At 43.6% G+C, this 13,010-nt stretch overlaps 1 protein-coding gene across 2 annotated transcripts in view; it reads right to left on the minus strand.

Annotated features, from left to right (window-relative positions):
• UNC5B (unc-5 netrin receptor B) overlaps positions 1 to 13,010 on the minus strand; it is a 211,616-nt gene that overhangs the window by 24,432 nt on the left and 174,174 nt on the right. The window contains exons 7-9 of one of the 2 annotated variants that reach the window (XM_048505810.1): positions 10,314 to 10,478; positions 3,635 to 3,667; positions 464 to 658 (exon numbers count right to left, since the gene is read on the minus strand). In XM_048505810.1, coding sequence (XP_048361767.1) covers positions 464 to 658; positions 3,635 to 3,667; positions 10,314 to 10,478 — 393 coding nt within the window. The remainder of the gene's footprint in view (positions 1 to 463; positions 659 to 3,634; positions 3,668 to 10,313; positions 10,479 to 13,010) is intronic. The other variant, XM_048505811.1, reaches the window with a different exon arrangement.

The raw sequence follows: 13,010 nt of genomic DNA on the forward strand, positions 1-13,010 counted from the left end.
ATTGGGTTTTTTGGGAGGGGAGGAGGGGATGAACTGTCAGTATGCAAAAATATGACTCTCCTGTCATCTGAAGTTCTGCAAGTCAAAATGCTGCCCTCTCATCTAAGTGTAATATGTAGAACAACTCAGAGGTATTAGCTAACCTATTTCATATTACATGACCTAGCCTTTCCTCCCAATTACTTCTGTTGTACTACTGCAGTGAAAGTGCTTTCTAATTCTTTTTTAATTTGCCCTCCCAAATAGCTTTGCTAACACTTCAACTTAACCAGCGGAGAAGCAAGGCAGAGCGAATGCTAGGCCAACAAGCAAGCCTGCAGTCTAGCTCTCTTTTCGCTGGATGACTGCTGCTTTCAGTTCACACTTTTGGTTCTATCTTTTGTTATTCTTTGGGATGATTCAAAATGGGAGAACAACAATAGCAGGATGCAAACGTTATGATAGGAACAGGCTAGAGCTTTACCATGTCTGGAGGTCTTGAAGTTGACTGGGTGGAAGCCTCCTGTCAGAGCCGCTGAAGAGTCTGTGATGTCCGTATCAAAGTCCCGGCAGCTGCGTCTGTACACAACCACCCCCACAGCCATCAAGATAACGATGAAAACAAAGATGGCAACCACCAGGCCAGCATACAAGGCCACGTCACTGGTGGCCTCCAGTACTGTGGAAGAGGGAAGGAAGAAGGGAGAGATTAAAAAGGAAATTTATTTCTACTTGCAGTTTCTCAAGTCAGAATGGTCTTCGTTTTAGCCAAAATAAATGGCCCAATCAGGCCAAATCAAATGGCCTAATTAGCTCAAACAAGGTCAAAATGAACGGCACAAAAAAGGACTGCTTGCTGTTTTTCTGTTAGGATTTGTTGGGAAGACCATGACAAAACAGTAGAAAATACTGAAGTTTCAATTAATCTCTTCAAGCTCATTGGTTTCCCAGGTTTCTTTCAAGACCTGCCTGGAAAAAGCTTCCAGATAGGACCTAACCCCAAGTTACCACATTCTCCTCCAGCAGTCCGGTCTTGGACAACCCTTGGACCCTGGTTCAACCCTGATAACTCTGCACAACTTGGACCTCACTTGTGAGGGAGAAGCTGGTAATAAAAAGCCCTATGTAAGGACCACTGAAATCAAACATGTCCAATCAAACATGTGCCTGATTATCTCTGGATTATAGTCAGATTTATATTCACTGACATTGATAGAACCTTTTTGAGCTAAAGCAGACTTTGCCACCTTCAAGGTATTACAGTGGCCTCCATTCAACCTTTTCCCTGAAGAATTCCCCCCCGCCCCCCCGGGTGGCAACAACTTTGATGGTATATTGCCTTGCTCCCAAATCTTCTTCCCTCCTTTTGTTCTAGGCCTGCCAGCTTCAGGTTAGGAAATACCTGGAGATTTGGGGAATGGAGCCTGAGGAGGGCAGGGTTTGAACAGGGGAAGGTCTCAATATAATGCCAAAGAATCCACCTTCCAAAACAGTCATATATTCTCCAGGTGAACTGATCACTGTTGCCTGGAGATCAGTTGTCATTGTGGGAGATCTCTGGCCATCTCCTGGAGGTTGGCGACTCTACTTTGTTTTCTTTTACTCATTCTCACTTCCCTTTCTGTGCTATGTCCCAAGTTACAGGTTCCCTCTTCCTGAAAGGAAAGAACTGAGGGCATTTTATATTGGAATTATTAGAGATGGGATATAATTAACAATATGACTGGTTCTTTGGAACTTTCTCCTTGAGACTGTAGGAATAGTGAAATATAGATTTGGAGAATTATCAGGGAAGGAACAAGCACTAAAGTCATCTCCCCTCACCCCAAGGATACAGACTGTATCACTTTTCATAAGAGTGGGAGGATTCCACAGAGATTGCCAAGACAGATCTGGGAACACCCATGTCTGGCTATCATCATTAACTACTGCTGAATTTTTTTCATCTGATTCCAAGGAACAGCATATAGCAAAAATACGACTAAGTAGCTTAGGACAGGGGAATATGTATGTGATTTACAACCCTGAAAGAGAATCCAGATTTTTCTCTGAAGTACACATCTATACAAAATTCACTTCAGCACTAATATTATTTATGAACCCCTTGTCATCAATATATATGACATTTTACAGTTTAAGCAAATGTAGATGGGCTCTTGACTCCAAGGAGCTTCCAATTTAAAGTTTGACAGCGTGGAGAGAGAAAAAGGAAGGGGGGAGAGCCAGGGGGTAAGGAGACATTAATGTGGACATGGAATGAGGTCTCAGGAGCTAAACCAAAGAGTGGCCATTGAAGAGAGAAAAAAATGGTACAGTGCATGTGTGTGTGTGTGCGCGCAAGAAAGAATTCCATTCACAAGACTTAACAATGGCACTGTTATCACTACAAAAATATTATATGTCAATGATAACCAACCAATTAATAATGGGTGAGAGAAAGAAAATGACATGAAATTGAGGAGAGAAAAAAAAGAGAAGACTGGTTCTAAGGGAAAAACAACTGTAAATGAAATATTTTTTTCTCACTAAAATGTGAACAAACTCCCATTTTAGTTCTCAATGAATTCATTTCGCTGAATTCAATCAGATTGACAAGTATGGATGAAGTACAATGTTCTGCTACAGGCAAACAAAACTCTGTTAAAGGTTTAGTCTGCTCTTATTAATCATGCCCATAGCAAGGAATTGTGTATACATACTGAACACATGATAAGGAAACCATCATAAGACCATGCTAAACAACAACAAACATCTAAATACAACTGTCTTGAAGTCTGAAAGTTATTTAAAGTGTTAAAAATATTTACTACAATCAGATTTAAGTTCAGGGATGTTGCAGGTTTTCCGGGTTGTATGGCCATGTTCCAGTAGCATTTTCTCCCGACGTTTCGCCTACATCTGTGGCTGGCATCTTCAGAGGATCCTCTGAAGATGCCAGCCACGGATGTAGGTGAAACATCAGGAGGAAATACTACTGGAACACAGCCATACAATCCAGAAAACCCACAACATCCTAGCGATTCCGGCTGTGAAAGCCTTCAACAAATTTAAGTTCAATAAAAATGTTTGTCAGTCACCACGGCGCTTTTATGCTTACTGGTCATATTTCAGGTGGGTAGGAACAGGTTTACTTTATACCAAGCAATTTGGTAGGCCACAACAAACATATTTTCCTCCCTGTCTTTGTACATAAAAAGGCTGAGGACTTAAAAAACTAAAAGCAACTAAAAACAAAAACATGAAATTGAATGTATCCAAGAAGCCTCAATTGTCACTGAGGGGGCCAATCCCCTATACCCCTACCTTACACTCCCGAACCTGAACCAAATCTGAAACCAAGAATGCATCTTATCTACTGAATCGGAGCCTGGCTAAAGAAATTTTCTCTGAGCCCATCCCCCCCCCCTTTTTTTTGCTAAGCCATAAGATTCAGCAGTGCATTGTATGTTGCTTTAACACTAGCTAAATCCTTCGGGCTTGATTCAGCGGCAGTCACCTTCCTGGAGGCTTCTAGAACTGTAGAGAGAAACCCCTAGAGATAACAGTCCTCCTGTCTCATCTTACCAACAAGAAAGGTCAAATGCTCATAACAAACAAAACCAACCTTCCAATATAATTACAGTGAAAAGAAAATGGCTATGAAATTGAGACTTACGGTGACTGTTGGGTTCGCTTACAAATCTTTTATCTGTTGGGGGAAAACAAAGTTTAAAAAAGGTTGAAAAATGAGGATGGTGACAATGAGGGTGGTAATTAAAAGAAGAAGCAGATCAGCAGCCTGAACAAACGTACAGAAAGGATGTTTTGGTGAAAAAAAATAAGTCGGATGGAACTAGAAGTCACATGTATGATTAAGTTATGTCAGCGATACTGATAGGGAAGTAGCCTCCTAAACTTTTCACGCCTCTTTGATGCCTGCACCAATACATCTGCCTGCAATACCAGAACTGAATTTGTGAAGAACATTGGTTGTGTTCTCTTTGCAACCAATTCCCAACCTTTTGCATCAGGTCCCAGCAAGGAAAGAACCTGGGTCCCACCATGAGAGAAACAAAAAGCTCGCTTTTCCCAAGAAGGTCATTTCTATGCTTACAGGCCTTCTGTTATTACTGCTGACATGACAGAAGGTCACAGATGACAGTAATGGCAAGCAGATGCTATGTCACACTTGTAGGTGAATACGGCGATGGAGAAAGAGTAGATTCTTAGTAATTGCTACAAAAAAACCTGCATTACACTTAGACTACTTCAGTGCACAACTGGTTGCATGATACCACTGGCTGAGATCCTGGTGTACACCTTGAGGGAATCTGTTGTGTATATCTGTACACATTACTAGCATCCTAATAATTGGGATACTATGCTGACTTAGCATCCCATTCTACAGGCCTATATTGTGGGTTTTCTTTACTTAACTTTCAGACCTACCCTGGGTTGTAAAATGTGTTTTGGTCATTAGGCTACGAGATAACAGCCCACCATGGGCTCAGTAAATCTCTTTTTTTATAGCCTGACCGCCAGTGATCAGGCTTACAAAACTATACCTGCGTTGTCAAGCAGACTGCCTACTGCTGGTCTGCACTCAGCATGCTGGACAATGCTGTGCAGACTGGGGGACAAACAAATCTATGGGAGCTCGAGCACCCAGGCCAGAGATTTTTCTGTGCCGCTTGCCAGTGCTAACTGCAAGGAAGCGCTGTCTCCTGAGAGATGTCATGGTTCCTGATTCCTGCTGAACTTCAATGTTTTGTTTACTGTGCATAAATGTAAAATAGGTACACACCGCTCTGCAACTTGACAGAACTGAAAGTCTGAGCGGTCCCTTTACCTTTCTTTACTGGGGTCTTTAAATGTTATTTTTGCCATTGCACCTGTGTACCATTTCATCACGGACACCCGGCCGGCACCTTCTACAAATTTCCTTTTGCAAACATTCAACCCGACTACCCTCCTGCCTCAAGGTCCCCTCTTTTTTCACAGCACATTAATGTATTACACAGCTGCAGGGTTGCTTGTGTGCGGCCACACATATTCAGCATCGTTTTTTGGGAAAATAAAGGATAAAATGCAAACTGGCAACTCTGGGAAGAGGAAGAACGTACGAACGCGACGCGTATGAATGAGGAACATTCAGAAGGCTAATGCTAGTACAGGATGGGACAAAACAGACATTTGGCTGAAAGCAAAATGACACTCTGTTTTCTACTTCCTGGCCCTCTTTTCTCATCACGGAAACATCCTTGAAATTTTCCAACCTGGCGAGTCTTCCAATGGAGGATTTTAAATGCCCCCAGCAAAAGGCCAGGGTATTTTTCTGTCACGAGGCTGCCAGGAAGCCCTGGATTCTCAGCTTGTTGCTTGAAGACTTCTCTTAGGACAGGCTGCACTGAGGTGGCCAAGAGAATATCGGAGGGAACAAGAACCCTCCCTCTCCCATTCAGCCTCTTTCCCTTGTCAAAGATCCAAACTCACCCTCAGGAGTCAGTGCCTTAGAGGCATCAAAATCAAGGGCAGAAGGGGCCTTTTACTTCAGTGGGGAAATTCCTAGTGGTTGGCTGCCCTGGAGGGTCCCTGGCACCAGCGGCAGGCCGAGCCAAGTGGCCCCTGCAGAGTGGCAGTGCCACAGAGTCTGCTCAGTTCACACCCAGGCCAAGACAACGAGCACAGCAGCTTGGTCAACGGCCCCACTTGGCTCAGCTTGCTCCAGAACTGTTTTAAGACCCTGGCCCTCTTTCACTGAACGCATTTGGAATTGAAACATTTCAGTTCTGCTCGAGGCAACTTTTCCCTGGCTAGCTGCTCATCAGAGATCTTCATGTCACACAACAGCAAGAGCCTGTTTTCCAGGCCACCGTATTTTCCTAATTTAATCTTGGAGGACTGACTAGATACCTCCTTTGTAAGAGAGGAACAAGGTGACTGGGTGACGTGTTGTAATTTTATATTTGCCCCTCAAGGGAGCAAACAAAAAGATTAATATAGAGAGTTAGAAGCATCTTGTTTGCGTTTATATTGCTTTTCAAAGTTTCATCTCAACCCCTCTTTCAAAGATCTCTGGACATCCCTTGCACAAGAGAAGAACTGATGGAGAAGGGAAAACAAGTACATAAATGAACCTTTCTGCCCTCTCCCAAATGTGATGATCTGAGACTCCTTTGCATCTTGCTGGGATGCTGCTGGATTTCCTCCTCACTGAGCTTTTTTTCCTGCCTGCAAAATTGTAATAGCCAATAGCAAGCTGGCATGGTGTGCTGCTCTTTCCTGCCTGTAAACCACACTTGACTTTGGCTGTCATGAAGCCTCAGCTTCCCCCAGCAAAGAGCTTCTCAGGGCCTAGCAGCTATTGATGCACAAGAAGCTTTTTTTCCTATACAGGGTTCCCTCTTCTTCCTCTTCCTCCTCTGGGTGCCAGCATGGATCAATCTGATGAGTTAGTTTAAAATGACATGTAAGATGCAAGCATTCAAGACCAGAGCAGGTAGGATTACAACGCAGTCAGACACGGTAGGATTCAGGCAAAAGACGCAAATAGGAATGTCCCAGGATAGAAAACAACAGGAAAACAGCAGGTGGCAGCACTGACACAGCATAGCAAACTAGGAGAGGGCAGTCAAAGGTTCCTTCTTAGGCAAGGATGTTCTTGCAGCAAAGGTTGCATTATTTAGTCAGTTTCTTAGGACCCTCAAAAGGTAACAGTAACACAGACATTCAGCTTTCCTTTCCAGCCTTGCCCATCTGTAGAGAGCCCGCACGGTGTAGTGGTTAAGAGCAGCAGACTCTAATCTGATGTACCAGGTTTGTTTCCCCACTCCTATGTATGAAACCTGTGTGACCCTGGGCCAGTCACAGTTGAACTCTCTCAGTTCCATCTGCCTAACAAGGAGAGGTGGAGGGAAAGTGATTGTTAGCCACTTTGAGACTGTTTAAAAGGTAGAGAAAAGTGGGGTACAAAAATCAACTCTTCTTCCTGTAGAGAAGAAAAGTTAAGTGTAGTTCCCATGTGGTGTAGCCAGAGAGTGTTCAGCTGGAACTGAAGAGACCCGGGTTCACAGTAGTTTTTTCTTTCTCGTCCTAACCTACGTCACAGGGGTGCTGTGAGGAAAAATGGGGAGAAAAACTACGTATGCCACACCCTGAGCTTTTTGGAGGAAGGGCAGGATAAAAATGGGCTACTGTAAAACTTAGAGGAATTGATGGTCACCTGCTTGTTCTCTTTCTGCACATCCAGATAATGTAAGCTGAGCTACCGTGATGTTATAGAATGTATTGAGATAAGCAAATGGTGCAAACTGAAGGTTTTCGTGCTTTTCTTAGCAAAGTTAAAATATCAGGCAGAAAAAAAAATATGTACCAAAAGTTAGAAAAGGCTTTATGCCATTGGGAAAAACAAGGGCACAGGCAAATTATGTTTCCAGACAGCAGAGAAATCATGCCGATGAAAGATGTTCAGTGCAGGGAGAGGGACTGAATTTCAGAAACTGATGTGAATGAAACCACCCAATACTGGGCAGCAAACATCTAGCAGCTGAAATTTTGATATGTTTCATCTGCAAAGTGAAGGACAAACTGACTAACAACCCAGAGGTAAAAAAGGCATCCGGGGGAGGATGAAGGTTTAAAGGGCCACAAGGGCAGAGGACCCGCCCAGCAAAAGCCCTGAGAATTATGTTCACACTAAGGCTCCTTCCACCCATGCAGAATAACACACTTTCCATCCACTTTCAGTGCACTTTGCAACTGGATTTTACTGTGTAGAATGGCAAAATCCACTTGCAAACAATTGTGAAAGTGGATTGAAAGTGCATTATTCTGCATGTGTCTTGCAAGGTCCTGCTACCCTCAGTAACACCATGAGAAAAGGATCCTGGGAACCAAGAAATGGGTGAGGCTGAGGCAGGGCCGAAGCAAGTAGGAAAAGTGCCCGGTGCACTGGTGTGTCCTCCGCCCCTGCCCCACCCCATCCTGGAACACCTCCGCAGGGGGCGCGCCTGGTGCATCCCTCCCCCCAGGAGCTATGCCTCTGGGCTGAGGCTGGAGTCAGGCAGGCAAACTCAGGGTGGAATTGCTCAGAAGGGCAGCTGTACATTGGGAAGAACATCTTCATCACCCTCTATATCTTCTGTGTGTTTGGGGAAAGAATGAAGCATTCCTGACAGAGTCCTGTGTCTTGACTGAGATGCACAGAAGGATCCATGGAGGGCTCAGCTTCTGAACTGCTCTCTTGCTTTAAATCCTCACTACTGAATCTCGTTTGAGTGGGGGGGAGGGGGATCCAGCTGTTGGGCCACAGCACTGAAGCAAACATTTTCACACAAGTTCAAATATGCTCTCTTGTTAATTAGTGCTTTGGTCGCAGTGTATGTCCGAGCCCTGCTCCGTCTGCACAATGGGGGTAAACCAGTAGTGGAAACCAGTAGTGGCCGAGCATCCCAGGGCCCTGCAATAGCCAGGCGCTAGTGGATTTGCTCCATTGCTGAGGTAAGTGCCTTGGGCTCATTCCGCACATGCAGAATAATGCACTTTCAAACTGCTTTCAGTGCTCTTTGAAGCTGTGCGGAATGGCAAAATCCACTTGCAAACAGTCAGTGGGTAGGTTTCCAGGGATGTATGGCGCTGCTATTTAGCAGCATTCTCTTCCGATGTTTGTTTGGGAGCATCTGTGGCTGGCATCTTCAGAGGATAAGATCCTTTGAAGATGCCAGCCACAGATGCAGGCGAAACGTCAGGAGAGAATGCTGCTAGAACACGGCCATACAGCCCGGAAACCACACAGCACCTGCTGACTCCGCCAGCGGGAAAGCCTTCGTAATAACACAGCCAGTGAAAGTGGTTTGAAAACGCATTATTTTGCATGTGCGGAAGGGGTCTTGGGGAGGTCATTTCTACCAGCATAAGACTGCACCACATTCAAAGGGGGCAACTCCGCCCGGATTGGGCTGCCCAGGAGTCACTAAGCGGCTTACAATCACCTTCCCTTTCCCTCCCCACAACAGACACCTTGTTAGGTAGGTGAGGCTGAAAGATTTCTGAAGAACTGTGACTAGCCCAAGTCATCCAGCAAGCTTCATGTGGAGGGGGAGGGAACAAACCTGGTTCAACAAATTAGAGTCCACCACTCATGTGGAGGAGTGGAGAATCAAATCCAGTTATCCAGGTTAGAGTCCACTGCCCTTAACCACTACACCACGCTATCAAACTAAAATCAGAAGCATTCTATGTGATAAGGGGGCAAGAAAGCACCCAACCATCAGATCGACTAAATGACAGAGTAGAACTGTTCAGGAATAGCTCTGGCTCTTTCTGTATCCTAAACATATGTATAAATTAAAAACAAAGTCTGGGGAAAAATGCTAATATTTTATCCATGGTCTCCGAGCATTTCCAAAATGGTTGTCCTGACCATTTCTTTGGCCCCTTCCGCACACACAAAATAATGCATTTTCAAACCACTTTCACAATGGTTTGCAAGTGGATTTTGCTATTCCTCACAGCTTCAAAGAGCACGGAAAGCAGTTTGAAAGTGCATTATTCTGCATGTGCGGAATGAGCCTTTGTGAATGCTAAAGAGTAAAAGTGCTCAACAGGTCATGCAGGAGATTTCAACATTAGTAATTGCTGCCTAGTGAAGAACCTCATATACCTTTTGAGTAACACAGGATTTGGCATCGCACAGTCAGTTGCCTTCGAAGTAAACTATTCACTGGCTAGAAGTATGGTTAGAGCTCACAAAAGACCAACTACAACATCCACAGTTTGATCCTAAGTATGTTGCTTCAGAAGTAATTACCAGTGAATTCAAGGAGATGCTACCAAGCACATGTGCATGAAACTAGTCCCAGTCTGTATGCCTGCCAGGCAGTAAAAACACTCATCTAAAAAGCTGATGCTAATTTAAATCAGATATAAGAGATGCTTCACACATTACAGACAGGCAAACCCAGGTCTGTCACTGAGAATACACTCAGCTAGGAACTGGAGCCAATCACAGCTCTCTACAAAGTATACCTGGAAAATCTGGACTTCATAAACTTGGTTTGCTCTTTTCAGACAACAGCCTCTTAGCTGTGCACCAAAAGAAGCTGGTCTTTTGAACAGATGGAAGCATTTCTTTAGTCAGATTCTTGACTTTGGTAGGAGTTAAGAGCTGAAGCTAGATCTCTGCTACAGATAGCTAATAAGAGGAGGCTTCTGAAGCACCAGTTGTTGCCAGGATTCCTGGAGAAGAGGCTTTTTACTGCAAGGTGACTCAAAGACAATAAATAAAGTGTTGATTTTTTTTGGACATCCCACCCCATTTCCCTTTTTGTCATTTTTGTCCCAGAAAGTGGACTCACTTTGCATGCAAAGCCCGTCGGTGCAGTTTTTGGAATCGAGCAGCATGCCGCTGCAGTCTTTGCCTCCGTTTTTGGGGGAAGGGGATGTGCATTTCCGACTCCTCCAGTGTGTGCACTCCGTGCTGCAGGCTGACCACTTGCTCCATTCGGTCCAAGCTCCATCTACTGCATTCCAGGAAAAGACAATTTGACACAAAAAGAAGCAGCCAATCAGATGTCGACCAACAGAAGCGGCAGGAGGAGGGGCAAGGGAGAAAATAATGTCACAATACTAGGTATTCAAAGAAGCAGAGAGCTAGAGTTGCCTTCTCCTAACCACCTCTTGGCACCTCTGAGCCTGATAAACAAGTAAAATGATACTGAATGTTAGGGAGAGCCCCAAATCAAATGGCTGCTTAATTTCAAAGTTATGGAACTTTCACCCAAAAGACAGAATGAAATATGAATGTAAATTTCTCTCATGATTTCCCCTCAGACAAGGACTCAGGAAAAAAAATTCAGGAGTGTAAAAAATGAGAATTTTATTTTAAAACAATCATTAAAACAGATACCCATAGCACTGCAGCATAACATTTTTACGAATAAGAGATTGTAGTTTGGTGCGTATAAAAACTGTATGTGTTACAGTGTAATACATACACGTTTTAGTGCATGGATTGTTTTATTCATATTTATACCTGTTTGGAAAGAAGAACTGCCTGCTCAACATATGTCAAATAACTTATCATTTTTAATAAAACTCTACCCACCCGCTCCATCCTGTGCCCCTTTACCTGTTTCCTGGCTCACCACAATAGCAGCCATTTGGAACTGATTTCATTCCCCCCCCCCCCCAGTACACATAAGCTGTAAAGCTGTGACTGACTGAAACTTCCCACCTCTTGTGTAGAGAGCCAAAGGCATACATGTGAGACTTGCACCATAAGTATGACATACATTGATTAAAATATTTCTATTCTCCTTTCTTCAGCAACAGTAAACTGAAAGTGCTTGTGTGGGGTCTAATAAAAGATGCGTGTTGTTTTCTAAATTCTGAGGCAAAAGTTTTGTCAAGCCGAGTTGGCCTCGATGTGGCAGATTGGTAAGGATATATGGCATGAATGGACAGTATTAAGCTCTTCTCGTCAGAACAGTAATGGACTGTGTTAGACTATGGTCAGGGAGAGCCAGGTTCACGTCCCCACTCTGCTTTGGAAGCTTGGTGAGTGTCCTTGGGTCTGTCACACATGCTTAGCCTAACCTATCTCACAGGGTTGTTGTGAGCGGGAAATGGAGAAAGGGAAAATGATGTTGTAAGCCACTTTGGGTCCTGACTGGGGAGAAAAGCAAAGTATAGATGTCTAAATGCATAGACATAGATATTAAGAACAATTTGGGAAGCATGTTTGAGCATTCAAAGTCATTCACATATGTTTTCTCATTAAACCTCAATAACAGTCCTCTCATGTAAGTTGCTACGAATATCCCTACATAGGATGAGGTAAGAAAGCCTGGCTTGCCTAAGGCTATTTACTGAGAGACTGAGGTGAGATTTGAAGCCAGAACTTCTCAGTCCGTGCTCATAGTTATCACAATATGCCACCTCCAGGTGTTTAAAAGCATGATTTTTTTCTTGAACAATATCCTTCATTAATTTATTTTATTTATTCATTCAGAAAATGCACAATTCAAAACAAATACCAAATGTACTAAATGTACAAAACTTGGCTTGTCTTAGTCCAGCTTCCCATCATATTTATGAATTTCCCTTTGATGTCTTAAAAGAATACACCACACAGAATAAAATTTACTGAATTCTAACCAGTACCCCCATCTCCCATTAGCATCTTTACTGTATTATTTATCCTGTTTTGCCCCTCTGGGCTACAAGTATTAAAAGATTGTTCTGTTCCCCAGTTCCTTCCCAGAATACAACCTGCTGTTAACAGATGCTGGAATGTTAGCTGTTTTTTTCTCTAAATTATGCATCTCTCTTGGATTGCTATTCAACAGCATTCTCTTTGTAGCCTAAATCTTGTGTAAACTGGAATGTGGGATGTTTCTCCCTCAGAGGTCTATTATTTTGTGGCGGCCCTAAGCTGGGAAAAAAGGCTATGATCATAACATTCGGAAACTGGCAGCTTGGTGTCTAAATCTGGAGTTCTCTCATGTTTGATCCTTGCATCTTCGGATATCTCAATACTCTGGCCAAGATAACAGGTCTAACCCAACAGGTGAAGGCACGGCATGTTATCTTCCATTGTGCATTCTGTACAAACAATTTTAGCCTCTCTCTCTCAGATAAGATGTTCTTCACCTTGCTCTAGATAATAATTGGGGGGATAGAACAGAATTCAGGGCTCACAGGACTAGCCTGTATGTTCCAGCTGATTTGTTACAAGGGTCTCAAATCTAACTTCACTAGATACTACACTAGATCTGAAAATGAAGAAGATTAGAGCCTCCCCAAGTGTAGCAGATGGTAAGTTCAGATTTGCGGAAGGGACAGAAGAAAAAGTGTGTGTGTGTGGGAGAGAGAGAGAGAGAGAGAGAGACTGATCTCTTGAGCAGATGTTATTATTTCAGTTCTCCTAAGAAGGTGCCTGGAAATGCACACAAATCACAAAAGCAAATTTCTATGGGTTAACCAATTCCTCAGAGGCTGTTGTATGAGCAGTTTGCTTTGATGAACAAAAGGGCTGAGTGCCAGTGCATGGC

The sequence above is a fragment of the Sphaerodactylus townsendi genome, linkage group LG08 (assembly GCF_021028975.2).
Source record: "Sphaerodactylus townsendi isolate TG3544 linkage group LG08, MPM_Stown_v2.3, whole genome shotgun sequence".
NCBI classification, from domain to species: Eukaryota; Metazoa; Chordata; class Lepidosauria; order Squamata; family Sphaerodactylidae; genus Sphaerodactylus; species Sphaerodactylus townsendi.